General features: G+C 45.2%; 1 protein-coding gene across 1 annotated transcript; it reads left to right on the plus strand.

Annotated features, from left to right (window-relative positions):
• Window positions 1–87: 87 nt before the first annotated feature.
• On the plus strand, window positions 88–11,743 carry adam8b (ADAM metallopeptidase domain 8b). The gene is made up of 23 exons (XM_035613427.2): window positions 88–238; window positions 957–1,066; window positions 1,736–1,809; window positions 1,952–2,027; window positions 2,412–2,488; window positions 2,993–3,200; window positions 3,696–3,755; window positions 3,845–3,907; window positions 4,008–4,177; window positions 4,271–4,352; window positions 4,459–4,601; window positions 4,872–5,058; window positions 5,388–5,477; window positions 6,036–6,234; window positions 6,731–6,833; window positions 6,995–7,163; window positions 7,252–7,332; window positions 7,419–7,503; window positions 9,382–9,502; window positions 9,598–9,757; window positions 9,850–9,897; window positions 10,385–10,435; window positions 10,987–11,743. The coding sequence occupies exons 1-23, from the start codon at window positions 214–216 to the stop codon at window positions 11,113–11,115; spliced, it is 2,511 nt and encodes an 836-aa protein (XP_035469320.2). The 5' UTR covers window positions 88–213; the 3' UTR covers window positions 11,116–11,743.
• The last annotated feature ends 1,739 nt before the right edge of the window (window positions 11,744–13,482 follow it).

The raw sequence follows: 13,482 nt of genomic DNA on the forward strand, positions 1-13,482 counted from the left end.
TAATTCTAACGGAAGTCTGGTTAAAAGTCCTTTTATTCTTATCGTGTCCAACTTGACGGTTTCTTTCCGGTAAATATGCGAGGCGGCGATAAGCGTTGAGAAGGGGGCGTGGCCTAGGCCCACCGCGATGATTCACGGTGGAGTCACAAAGTAACGGACTGAGACGACGAGCGGCGGCGGCCGAGCAGAGCTCATCGTCCCGGGACAGAGAGCATGTTGTCGCTGTGGCTGACGTGGGGTATGTTCTCATCTCCATCGAACAGTAGTATTATTATAATATTTTATATTAATTTTTGTTGTTGTTGGCGTGGAACATTTGTTTTCCGGACATTCTCCTGACAACAATAAGTGACTGTATCAGGGAGGCTGTTGCTGTTATCAATATTCGGTTATGAGTTGACATTTTCAAAGTTCATATTCGTTGTAAAATTGCAGGGAAAGTTGAGAACAGAATGAAATGAATATTGGGTGTAAAGCAGGATCCGGTCCAGTCCTCGTGCTGCTCCAGAAAAGAAGTCTTAAAAAAAGGTTCAGGATTATTGTAAATATTTCTCAGGCCTTCTTCAGAAAGGTTTTTAAATTATATTTAATCTGAGAAAAAAATGAAACTTTATGTAAAATCCCTCGTGCTGTTGTTCAGACCACTTGACTTCTGTAAAATTCACATGTGGACCTTTAATCAGTTAATCAATCTAAACGTGTTTCCTGCTCATCCAATGTGTTTGATATTAAATTATTGATATTATTAGAAGTTATTATTGGGATATGATATTAATATTGGCTGCTTTTACCTTTAATCTCTCAAACTTGATAGCCTGTGATGATTATCATATTCTGTGTGGTGTTCAAAGACCCAACAAAAAAACCCTGTAATCCAGACCGTCTCTCTGAAAAACAAAGATGTGATACAGTGTGAAATATGAATAACTCTTGTTTGTGTTTTTGTGTATGTGCAGTTTGTTTGGTGCAGAGCTCCTCCGGCCTCCTCGCTCACGTGGAGCGGTACGAGCTGGTGCGACCTCGGAGGCTGCAGGCGAGGCAGAGGAGGAGCCTGACGGAGAACCAGGTGAGCTGCTGCTGCACCCGAACACTCCACACCTACTGTCACTGATATTATAACAATATTTACATTTTAAACATGTACTACATGTCAGATCAAATGTTTTGACTCTGATTCATGAACATGTATCAACATTAGACAGGTAAAAGGCCGTTACACAAAACGCCACTTGGTGGAATAACTATGTAACAGTGACAACATTTTAGATATAGATCATATATATTTTTAGTCCAGCATTTCCCAGTTTGGGATTAATAAAGTTCATCTATCCATCTATCTATTTCAATTATTTAATTTTCCATTTTTCCACCAGGGCAACCAGCTCTTTGTTCAACACTAACTGAACCTGTGCAATTGTAAAAGCAAGCGGAATATAAATTAGAACCCTGATTACACATATTAATATCTAATATTTAAAAATTTCATGTCAATTCTTTATATTTATTTTCCTTATGCCTTATTCTTTCCTTATAATTCGTATATTGTCACGTGTTCTTTGTATATATATTGCACATTTTGCAAAGTGTGTGGTGTGACACTATAATCAATTATCTTATAATATGAGTAGGTATGACATGCAATATATATTTATAAAAAGACCTAAGTGACGGACGTGGGTTCGTCTGATCAGAATCAGTTGAAGTCGTCGTGTGACTGACGGACACTTTTCCGCAGCTTTACCCCGACGCGCTGCTCTACGAGTTGACCTTTGACGGGAGGAACCACAGCATTCATCTGGAAAAAAACAGGTTAGCGCTTTTTTGTTTTCTTTCTTTTAACATAAAACCTTTTGTTTTCACAATTAGATCCACAATGAGTACTGTAATATTTTAAATATTAAGAAAATATAGTTATAGTTATAGTTTTTCCCCCCCGACCTTTATCTCACAGTGACCTCATCGGGAGAGGCTACACTGAAACACGCTACTCAGAAGACGGGACGCGAGTGACGACGTCACCGAGCGAGGTGAGGTTTTACCTTTTCAAGAAATATTTTAAAGGAGACATATTCGGCTTTTTTGCCGTTTTTCTCTTTCCTCTCGTGAGTTAAAGTTTTTTTTTTGTGGATGTAAAAAGTTCCGCAAAGTTACAAATCCCAAAGTCGGCGGTAAAGGGAGAAAACCCCGAAGCTCCTGACGCTCCTGAACGCCTCGCCAGTCGTCCGGACGACACCTCCGTAACATTGTGACATCACGATGTCACGGACACGAAACAAAACACGATCGACACTTTTCACCATTTTAGGACATTTTATGGTCGATGAATCGAGAAAACTAGTTCTGACTGATTTGAGAGACTTTAGAGAGAGAGGTTGGACGCTCTGATGTCATGAGTGTGTGTTTCCGCGCAGGACCACTGTTATTACCACGGTCACGTCGAAGGCGACACGGACTCTTCGGTCAGCGTGGGGATTTGTTCCGGCATCAGGTGAGAACATCTTCCAACTTCTTTATTTCCTGTGTGTGTGTGTGTGTGTGTGTGTGTGTAATTTGCTACTTACATCACGTCCAGAGAAAGTGTCTCAAACGCTTGTGAAATGAGTTTGCTTCACGACGTTTAGTCATCTGTAATTTAAAAGAAAACATTTTTTTTTATTGTCTTTTTACTGATTGTTTTAAATCACTTTTTTTCTTTAAATGAAAAACTCTGCCGGTCTCTTCTGCCTTTGTTTGCTCAGTCTCTCTGCTACACTTTCATTTTATTGAATTCAAAACATTATAATTGAGCCTGCACCATATCTGCACCATAACTGTCACTCATATTTTTATTGAAAACTTATTATTTGTCCTGTTTATTATGTTTGTTGGTCTTATATAAAAAAAAAACCACTTTGAATTGCCTCTGTGTCTAACAGTGGACTTAACCCATTTCCATTTTTACAACAAATCTGATTATTATAGCTGTGTCGTTCTCATCGTCTTGTGTTTGCAGCGGCTTCGTCAGAGCCCGGCAGCAGCTTTACCTGATCGAGCCTCTGGGACGGTCTGACGAAGGAGACCACGCAGTTTACAGACACGAACACCTGAAGACCTCCTCGTCAAACACCACCGTGCTGTTCGACCGGGAACGGGACCGGGACCAGGACCGGGACCAGGACCGGGGGCCTCGCCTCGCTGGGCTCTTCAGGTCCAGACCGTGGGTAGGTGACGTGGTTCAGTCTAAAACACTTCACTCTCTTATATCTCTGCTTTTGGTCTCCACCAACTCCTGAGAAGAAATATCTGTGTATATATGAGTGAATGTACTTTGTGTGTACTTGTTAATATATGAATAAACGCATCTGTGAATATGCAATAAGGCATTTAAAATGTTTAATTTATATATATATATATATATATATATATATATATATATATATATATACACCTATTGATATTATCATATTATGTTGAGTTATGACTACATAAGTTTTCCTATTCTTTATTTTAGTCTTTTTTTTAATTCAAAATTCATACAGTTTATTAAAATATTGTCAGGTAATAAATTAAGTACGTTAAGAGATATGTAATAAAAGATAAGAAATGTGTTGTATGAACATGTAGCAGGTCACATTCAGTCATCTTTTATGCTTTTTTGAATATAATGAATAGCATGAATATCGGTATCAGGGTCGTGTTCCTCTGCGTCCTTTCAGAAAACGAGTCCTGTCACTCAGAAGTTCGTCGAGCTGTTTGTCGTCGTTGACAACACTGAGGTAAATATCGACACTTGACAACATTTGTGTTTCTTCCGCCGGCTCCATCCCACCGTTGCATAAATCTGATGGTGTGTCTCTCCCTCCAGTACAAACAGTACGGAAGTGACACGAAATCCCGAATCTTTGGAGTTATAAATCACGTCGACAAGGTAACTTATTTATTTGTATTCTTCTTCCAAGTCTGTGTTTTGTAAGATGTTTGTCTGGCAGCGTTCCATCCTCCCCGCTTCTCCCCCGTCCGCCCTGCAGCTGTACCGGCCGCTCAACATCCGCGTCCTGCTGGTGGGTTTGGAGATCTGGACGCACAGGGACTTCATTGACGTGGACATAAATTCGGAGACGACCCTGGACAACTTCCTCCTGTGGCGCCAGGCCGACCTCCAGCGGATGACGAAGCACGACAACGCCCAGTTTGTGACGTGAGCATCGCCGTGTGGAAATGTGTGCAGGCGAGAGGCGCAGCGCCGCCGCCACTGTGACCCGATGTTACAGATGTGTTCTGTCTTCAACAGCGGCAAAGACTTCGACGGTGACACGGTCGGTTTGGCAAACAAGTTCGCCATGTGCGGCGAGAACTCGGGCGGAGTCAACCAGGTATCGTCGATCCCTCACCGCAGACGACCCCTTTTATTCATTTTCACTATTTCTACGTGATGGATCCTGCAGAATCTAAAGAACCCGTTCCGCGCTTCTCCTCCAGGATCACCATCACAACCTGATCGGCCTCGCCGCCACCATTGCTCACGAGATGGGACATAACCTCGGCTTGTCCCATGATGCCGCGGGCTGCGTGTGCGGTCCGTCTCGCAGCAGCGGGAACTGTGTGATGGCAGAGAAGCTCAGGTGACCGAGGGAAACGCAACTCTCATCCACTTAGAGAGGGCTGTTGTTGTTTTTTTCTCAACCAGAATGTTTGGACGATTATATTTTGCTTGTATCGTAAGTTGGGAAGGATCATCATATTTCAGAACAGCCCCTCATCCTAGGAATGGCCTAAACCTTGACGTGTGTTTAATCTTCGCCCCGTCCACGTTCTTTTGGCCATAGAGCGTATTCACCCATTCGATCTCATTGAATCTCTTTCATCCTCGCGTCTCTTTGTGTCGCCCTCAGGACGGGAAGCGAGGCGTTCCCGGAGTTCTTCAGCAGCTGCAGCGTGCAGCAGCTCGCCGAGTTCATGGAGCGAGCTCAGCCCAGCTGCCTGGACAAGCCCCGCGGCGTCAGGACCATCGCCGTGGGCCCTCGCTGTGGCAACGCCCTGCTGGACCCCGGGGAGGAGTGTGACTGTGGCACCGTGGAGGTAATAAACCTTTTGAATGGAGCTTCCTGTGTCTGTGTGTGCGCGCGTGTGTGTGTGTGTGTGTGTGTGTGAGAGAGAGATTACAGCTGCTACGAGGCAGGGCAGTGTTGATCTAAGGCGAAGCTCCACTGGTAGTTTGGCCGTGGAGAGTTTACATAGTTTCCCTGTGCGCCCACGTCTTGGCAGAGACAGTCTCTTGGCAGCGTCGCTGCTCGTGCGTGCGATTTGAAGGTATTTCATCACTGCAGCTCTTGTTCCAAGATGTAACTGGAGACACAAACATGGCACAAGTGAAAAGAAAAAAATGAAAAGTCTTGTTCTGTTCGCAGGAATGCAAGAACCTCTGTTGCGACGCCTCGACCTGTCGCCTGACGGAAGGGTCCCAGTGCGCCCACGGACAATGCTGCGACAACTGTCAGGTACTTCAGCTCCCGTCACTCAGCTTGTATCGAAGTGGGATTCTTCCAAAAACTGGGTGAAATCTAACAGGTCCCTAACCCATCGCTCAATTACTGAGAATCAAAAGTTTGCTAAATCCTCTGGGAACCACGAATGTCTGTAGAAGACGTGGATTTGTTCCAACCCATGTGGATTTGAGGATATTTTTCTGACCGCATGGTTGCACTGGAGGAAAAAAGCCAGAGCATCACTAAGTGTCACGAGGGTTCAGCCTCCGGGGACCGTGGTTCACGATCAGTTCATCTGATGCTTGTTGAGATATTTCAGTCGCACTACACGTCAACGACGCGGCCACACCCAACACTCGCCCAAAACTCTGGCTGATCAAAAAAAGTGACAAACTGAAATGGCACCAGCTGATTAATAACAGGAAACAGAGGGTGATACCACATCCTTCCTCGAGCGAGGACTGGAAGAGGAATACCACGTAGAGATAATTATGTTTCACCCTCATCTACCTCATTGGGTTTTTTTTTCCTTTTTAACCACATCGCCTGAAATGTACTTCACACCCACAGTTCCAATCTGCTGGAAGTGTGTGCAGGAAGTCGGCCGGCGACTGCGACCTGCCGGAATACTGCACCGGCGAGTCGGAGGACTGCCCCGACGACGGCTTCGAGATGAACGGCAAACCGTGCTACGACCAGTCGCAGGGCTTCTGTCACGACGGCCAGTGTCCCACGCACGAGCAGCACTGCTGGAGGCTGTTTGGACTCGGTACAGTCAACACACACCCGCCGCCGCCGGTGATGTGGTCGGTCAGATCAGAACATGCAAATACTGAGAGAGTGGGTCAAAGTTATGAGAACATATGTCGTTGAGTTCTGACTCCGTAAATCAAAAGGATTTCATAATATTGCATATTGACATTATTTTTCAAAGGCCTTCACAGAGGAGACATGACAGGAACCGAGAGGAGCGACGGTTCCTGCTCAGTTATGAATGGATGACGTGCACACGCTCGTATATCAATCATCACTTCCTCTGTAATTTTTAAATCTTTTTTTAAGATCAAATGTTTGCTCGTTTCCTGACAGAAACTGGCTTCTGTAGAAAGCTGACCAACCAACCAACCAACCCACCAACCGGCTGCAAACCCACAAAACCTCATTTGGAATTATACGGCGATTACATTGTGATGCGCTGAAGATGTGTTTCTTCTTCTTTCTTCAGGCGTTCCGTGTTAATATCTACGAATATCCTCTTTCCTCAGGGGCCATAGTTGGACCGGATTTGTGTTTTGACCTGAACAGTCGCGGCGAGCAAGGTGCAAACTGCGGGAAGAACAAATTCCACTACATCCCCTGCGCTGCACAGTACGTATCACGTCACGGCGCCGAGCGCTCGGTGCGGGAACGTGGCGCTCGGAGCGAAAACCAGTGCCGGCGCCCAAAAAGTAGCAAAGGCTCTGACGAAACACAATGGAACAAGTGCTCGAGCGATATGTTGACTCTTTTTTTTCTTCTTCTTTTTGTAGGAATTTGAAGTGCGGATCTATATTTTGTCAAGGAGGCGGCGAGTCCATCACGGGTAAACGGGCAGCGTACACCGTGAGGGGGAACACAGAGTGTAAACTAGTGGTGGACGACTACAACACCCGGAACTTTGACATGGTGCCCAAAGGAACCAGATGTGGGCCAAATAAGGTATGAAAGAAAAAGACAAACTGCGTCGGGGAGAAAGTTTCTCCGATCACGTTGGACCTGTTTCTCAGAGTCGTTGCCCTGTGCCCAGGTCTGCCTCGACCACAGATGCATGGACGTGTCGGTTTATGGGAAAAGGGAGGATTGTGCGAAGAAATGCAGCGACAAGGGAGTGAGTGAAGTCACCTTGTAGCCTGCTCTGGGCTGAAGTGCAGCTCCGACTGCTTCACTCACGTCTACGTTCATGTTCCCTTCCAGGTGTGTAATCACAAGAACGAGTGCCACTGTCATCCCGGCTGGGCTCCGCCTTACTGCGACATCCAGTACGCAGATATACCTCAAGGTACCGACCGAGCCGTCCGCCCCTGGATTTTTCACCTTGTGTCGGTGAATGTGTGCAAATTCCAGCGTAGTGAGCGGCGGGTCTGGCCGCTGCATCCAAAAATCTTATCGCTGTGAAGAGAAGGTCAGATGAAAACAGGTCACACACGCTCGTTGAATCATTCTTCCAGTAAGTTAAAAAAACCAAAACATGGATGATGATTCATGATGACTGATCTCCTCCCAGCATCGACCAAACCCTTTTCCAAGGAAATACAGTATATATATATATATATATATATATATATATATATGTACAGTATATCTTCAACTCATCCCCCTTTAAAACACCTGAAGTCATCTTCTGTCTTGATGACACCGTTCATCAAATCGAGAAGCTGCTTTTCACATTCTTAATGACATTTGATTTGAGAGGAACTAATGATCTCCAGGGCCGTGGAAGGTAGAGAAGGTCATCCACAGGTCGGGGGGTCGATCCCTGGTCCCAAAGAGCCGCTGATGTCTGGCACCATTAGTACGTGGTGCCGTCCGCTTCACATCAAAACTTGAAAATGGAGTCTGACAAGCGACTCAGTCGTCTCAGTAAAGAGACTAAAGCCTCAAACAAAGGGGAAGAAGTGAGAGTTTGCAAACACTTGAAAGGACCAACTTGTGAAACACCTTTGCACAGATTGTCCTTTTTTAAATCTTTCGCCAGAACAGAACAAACGAAATAATGAAACAATGTATTTTCAGTAAGACGCTTGATTGTGCATTTTCCCATCATTTGGTGAAATGTGCAGGATTACAGCTGTTGACCGACTGGAACTGTCTCGCATCATTCTGTCTCCTGGGACATTGTGACAATCGATTAATCAACTCATTGTTGCAGCAATTACTTGTATCACAAAACGTCTGTGTTACACAAACTCAGTATCTGTTATCAGCTTGTAAGAAAAAGAAACCTAAAGAGACACTAGTCCAGAGGAAATATTCTTGTTTATGGATGAGTGGTTGAGCCTTTAGCCATTTTCAGTTGGGGCCTAAATATTAGTAAATAAGTGTGTTTAAAAAAAAATTGCGTTAGCTGCCCGCATGCTAGCAGCTCTGTGAGGCTGCACATCGCCAAAACAGCGCTTTGAGCTAATCGCTAATGTCAGCATGCTAACAAGCTGATTTTATAATGTTTACCATGCTAGCATGCTAATGTTTAGCTAGTATAATGTTTATAATGTCAGCATGCTAACAAGCTGATGTTAAAATGTTAGCATGTTAGCATGCTGACGTTTAGCTAGTATAATGTTTATAATGTCAGCATGCTAACAAGCTGATGTTAAAATGTTAGCATGTTCATATGCTAATGTTTAGCTAGCATTATGTTTGTCATGTTAGCATGCTGATGTTTAGTGAGAATAATGTTTTAGCATGTTATGTTAGCATGTTAATGTTTAGCTGGCATAATGTTTAGCATGTTAGTTTGACATGTTAGCATGCTAACATTTGCTAATTAGCGTTAACGCAACGCATTGTTATGGGTTTCGCACAAAACCATCAACAAAACTGGACAAATTGACATTTTGACCCAGAGGTCAGACGACTGCTGGTGTAATTACAATCCATCTTTTAAGGAACATGAATGTCTGAAAAACAACATTTCATGGTCGAGACGTTCAGTCTGGACCAAAGTGGCGAACTGTTCAGTGGACGGCATTTCCATTCCCGAAGCTTCGCCGCTAGCACGGCTAGAAAACGCCAGCTTTCTTTTAGATAAGGCACACAGGATACCCCACATAAAGAATCTCTTCCTGGCTACGTACAGTATGGAGTATGTGACACGGTGCACAACAACAGAGTCAGTGTATAGTCTCATGACGTGTAATCTCCCCGTGTGCGCCCGCAGGTCAGAAGGGAATCATAACCGGCGTGTGTGCAGCTCTCGCCGTGCTGCTGCTGGTCACCGCCGTGATCGCAGGACTGATGTGCTGCAAGAAGGACAACATGGACAACTACACCTCCAAAAGGTGGCTTCATTTATTCATCTTTTCAACTTGGCGTCAATGATCTCGTGTTTTAGTTCCCGTTTTTTAAAAATTCTCAATGAATTCCGTGTTCGCAGGAAAGTGCATTCCGCTCCAGACAAGTTGAACCCGATGTACCAGGAAGCGAGTGTGAAGGAGAGGCCTCAGATCAGCTCTCCTACTCTCATGGAGTCCACGGCAACGCAAGCCTGCGCTCCTCTGACTGTTGCCATGGCGCCCAGCCGAACTGCCCCACAGGTACAGATGGCGGCGGCGCGAAAATAAGTCACGCGCCTTTACAGCGTCAATGCAAAGTGCCGTAACGGCTACAATGTGCCTTTTGTTTGCAGCCGCCAAAGAAAATGTCTCCGGCGTCGTCCGCGCCACAAACTGAGCCGGTAAGCTTCCGTCGCGTTGGGAAAGTCGAGTGTGTTCAGATCCGTGGCGGCGGCGTTCTTCTGTTCACTCGACCAAATGAGATCATCTGTAACTCACTGAGTCTCCGTCTCGAGCCCATTGGTTCCTCCTGAACCGTTCTTTTAAAAACATGCCACGGATAAAGTCCCATTATTTATAAAAGGGTCCGTTGTTTCCTAAAAATAGCTGTATATTGTAAAATTGACAAATGTTAGTCAAACAGGAGCGAATGGTGCATTTGTTGCGACTAATTTTCAGCTGCATATTTATGGAATATTTTCTGGATTCTCGTTGGTGGGTCAGTTCGTTGTTGGTTTGGGTCTTTTTTCGTGGAATTTATGGACGACAAGCTGTTAGTAGCCTGTCATGTGGTGACATTGACTTTCACCAATGTTACCGTGTCTCTGCAAACTCGCAATTTCCAACACAAATGTCTCAGTGACTTCTTCTTCTTCTTCACCACCGCAGACGAAACCTCAACCACCAGCTAAACCTTTACCACCTCTGAACAAACCACAGGTGAGTCACGCCTTTGACCCGCTGCTCTCACTCGTCTCTTTGTGAACGATGAGGGGATGTTGTTGTTCGACGTGAACATTGATATGCATGTTGTTTTTGGAGTTTATTCCAGATACGTGATGTTGATCTTTAAAACCTTAAGTGAAGACGATACGGCGACCGCACATCGGGGGGAACGCAGCGTGAAAATTCGCTTGGCGTTGGGTGTGAACACAGCATTAGTTATGGTGAGGGTGGAAACTGGGTTGTGATTGGCCCAGTGAGCCCGGTCGCCGGGAAGAAAACAACCTAGCACGCTCTCGTGCACCCCCCCGGCACAAAGAGACCAGTAAAGAGACCGACAGGATGTGGCATCAGCTGGAAGGAACACTAGAATGCAGCAAGTGAATAATAAACTCACTTGATTATTATGTGTGAAAGGGTTAGGGGATCAGATCTTTCCAGATCTTTGCAGCCCACTTTAACCTCTGTTTACGTTCTTTCTTTTCCAGATAAAATACAATTTACAGCAATATAAAATAAAAAAAAACCCCATTTTGCTTTCCTTTCAGAGTAAGGCAGCGAAACCAAATCCTCCTCCTGTGCCCCCCGTCAAGCCCAGTCCTCCTCCTGCAGTCCGGGTCAAGCCTTGTGCGCCTCCACCTCCCCCGGCGAAGCCTCGAGACCACAGACCCACATGAAGATCTCATCAGCCTGAAGTCGTTCTTATGGAAAAGAGAGCGATCCTTGCTGGGATCAGCGGGAGCGGGTCACGGAGGGCAAGGAGTTTGGAAAAGTTGACTCTCTGAAGCCTTCAGATGTTGCGTGACAGAGGCGTCACCGGCCGAGAAGTCTTTCACCACACATGACCAACAGCTTCGACTGTGCCGCTGTGGGAAAGTGATTTCTTCTTATGGGGGGGGGGGGGGGGGGGGGGGGGGGGGCAGTTGTAATTGTGTTGTGAGAGAATTTCCTAACGTCCTTTGGTAGAAAGCGCAACCTTTAAATTTGATCTCTCTTGCAAAAATGGTGCGCACATGAAAATGTATATTACATTCATGTATTTTCCCCCCGCAGTATTTCTGCTTCATTTGAAGGTCGGTAGTCGACGGTTCAGACCTGTGGTTGTGGTTCACGCTCCACCAGGTGAGCCACCATTTTAGAAAACGTCGTTTATGAATATAAATCTAATGTTTGCAAAAGGGACAGTATGAGAATGATCAGCGGGAGATGGTACTGAGTTACTGAGCGGATGCTAGCCGGCGTTCTCAGCTTGTTTGCGCTGCCCCCAAGTGGCCAAAAAGAATAAATTGATTTGTGCAAGTTTTACATTTTTTGCGCTTAAACGAATCAGTCACAACGTAACGTGAACTGGTTGCGACGCTGTGGCCGATCGGTGTATTTCGTAAAAGTCACAAAGCCACAGAACATAACCCAAAGTACAAAATGTTTTTTTGAATCACATCACTGGTTGTTTTATAATGAACTCTTTCAAAAACTGGCCACAGATGTGCGCCAGTTATTTTTAAATCACAGAGGAGGTTGGTGGTTGCGGTTGTTCTCGAACCCTGGGGGTGGGGGTGGGCAGGGCCCATTGAAGATTTCTTTTTAATGCCGCTTTATGAATACATTTTTGTACAGTGCCCTGAACTGTCCGAAGCCAGTCTGCACCTACTTCAGGGTTCATGTTGTACCTCTTTGCATTGTACTTGAAAACCGATAACGCACAACGTTCGGAGGCTTTGCACAGTTCTGATGACCTGTGTTTGTGTGTGTGTGTGTGTGTGTGTGTGTGTGTGTGTGTGTGTGTGTGTGTGTGTGTGTGTGTGTGTGTGTGTGTGTGTGTGTGTGTGTGTGTTGCTGTGGTTCCGCTTGAAACATTTACACGTGCCTTTGTTTTACCCTGAGCACCGGGCTGTGTGACAGACCCTCAGGGGCGACTCCTTGTTTGTGTGTTGTTGCTTTCTTTTTTACTGCGCTGATGTTTCTTCTAGGGCAACGGTCATGTGGTTTTTACTTTGAAGGATGAATTAGCAAATTAGTGGTTTTATCCCGGATAATAATGATCTTGAAAATACCAAACATCTGTCGATGTGATCACAATTCCTCATTTTCCATCTATCGCATATGATTCATTGTATTCTATAAACGTACGAAAGTAAAATGCACTTCATCAGTAAGACGACATGATGCTGCATCAGTAGTTATCAGTGCGACGCAAAATACATAACGGAGAATTTTTAGTTTTTATCTGCTGCGTTTTCCAGTGTTTCAAAAAAAATGATTCAAAAAAAACCTTCCATTTTTCTCTATGACGTCCGGTGCGTCTGCTTCTCTGTGCCATTGTTCTTTTAATTCAACCCTCTGTTCCCATTGTGTGGGTTTCCTGCTCCGGCCTTGTGGGAAACAACAGAATCAAGTGTGGTTAATACTGTTCAGTATTATTGAACAGTATCAATAAATTGAACATAGCGGAGCATTTAGCAGCAGAAGAGCCAGATATTTCCGTCCCTCCGGGAGGTGGTGGAGACCAAGAAAAGCGAGTGAATATTGGACTTAGATTCTGGCAGAATTGTTTCTTTTACGAATTTGGCTTTGTGCGCAGGGGTGTCGTCATGTTCACACAGGAAACACCAAATGTCTCAAACGTCTCAGCAGACTTTCTCTGCGAGGACTGACCAAGAAGAAAAAAAACCTTTCTCAAACACACCCCCACAACTATTTACTGTCAGATGAATAAATCTAACCATAAATGCAAGATCGTATCAGCGGTCAGACGGGAGGAGTTGAGGTTGAAGGAATGTGGGCCCGAGCAGGGGGTTAGTTTCTCACCGACAGCTCGTGTGATTCACTCTGATTCACTCGACCGACATGCTCATAAAACACACAGTTCACAATGAGCGCGGCTTGTTCTACAACGAGGATTTGTCTCAGCTTGTTCTGCAGGAGAAGGTATGCGATGACAAAATCCTTCTTTTACTCCGGTGTTTCAGTCTTACTTTCCAGTGCACGAGAAAACCACAAGACTTCCCAGCAACTCGTACCAGAGTCCAACCAGACCAGAGTCA

Source organism: Scophthalmus maximus, chromosome 16, assembly GCF_022379125.1.
Source record: "Scophthalmus maximus strain ysfricsl-2021 chromosome 16, ASM2237912v1, whole genome shotgun sequence".
In the NCBI taxonomy this organism is placed as follows: domain Eukaryota; kingdom Metazoa; phylum Chordata; class Actinopteri; order Pleuronectiformes; family Scophthalmidae; genus Scophthalmus; species Scophthalmus maximus.

Coding starts and splice junctions, on each gene's coding strand:
- adam8b (XM_035613427.2), top strand. CDS start 214: ATGTTGTCGCTGTGGCTGACGTGGG. Junction 4,353..4,458: donor ACTCGGGCGGAGTCAACCAG/GTATCGTCGATC, acceptor CTTCTCCTCCAG/GATCACCATCACAACCTGAT. Junction 9,758..9,849: donor CCAGCCGAACTGCCCCACAG/GTACAGATGGCG, acceptor TTTTGTTTGCAG/CCGCCAAAGAAAATGTCTCC.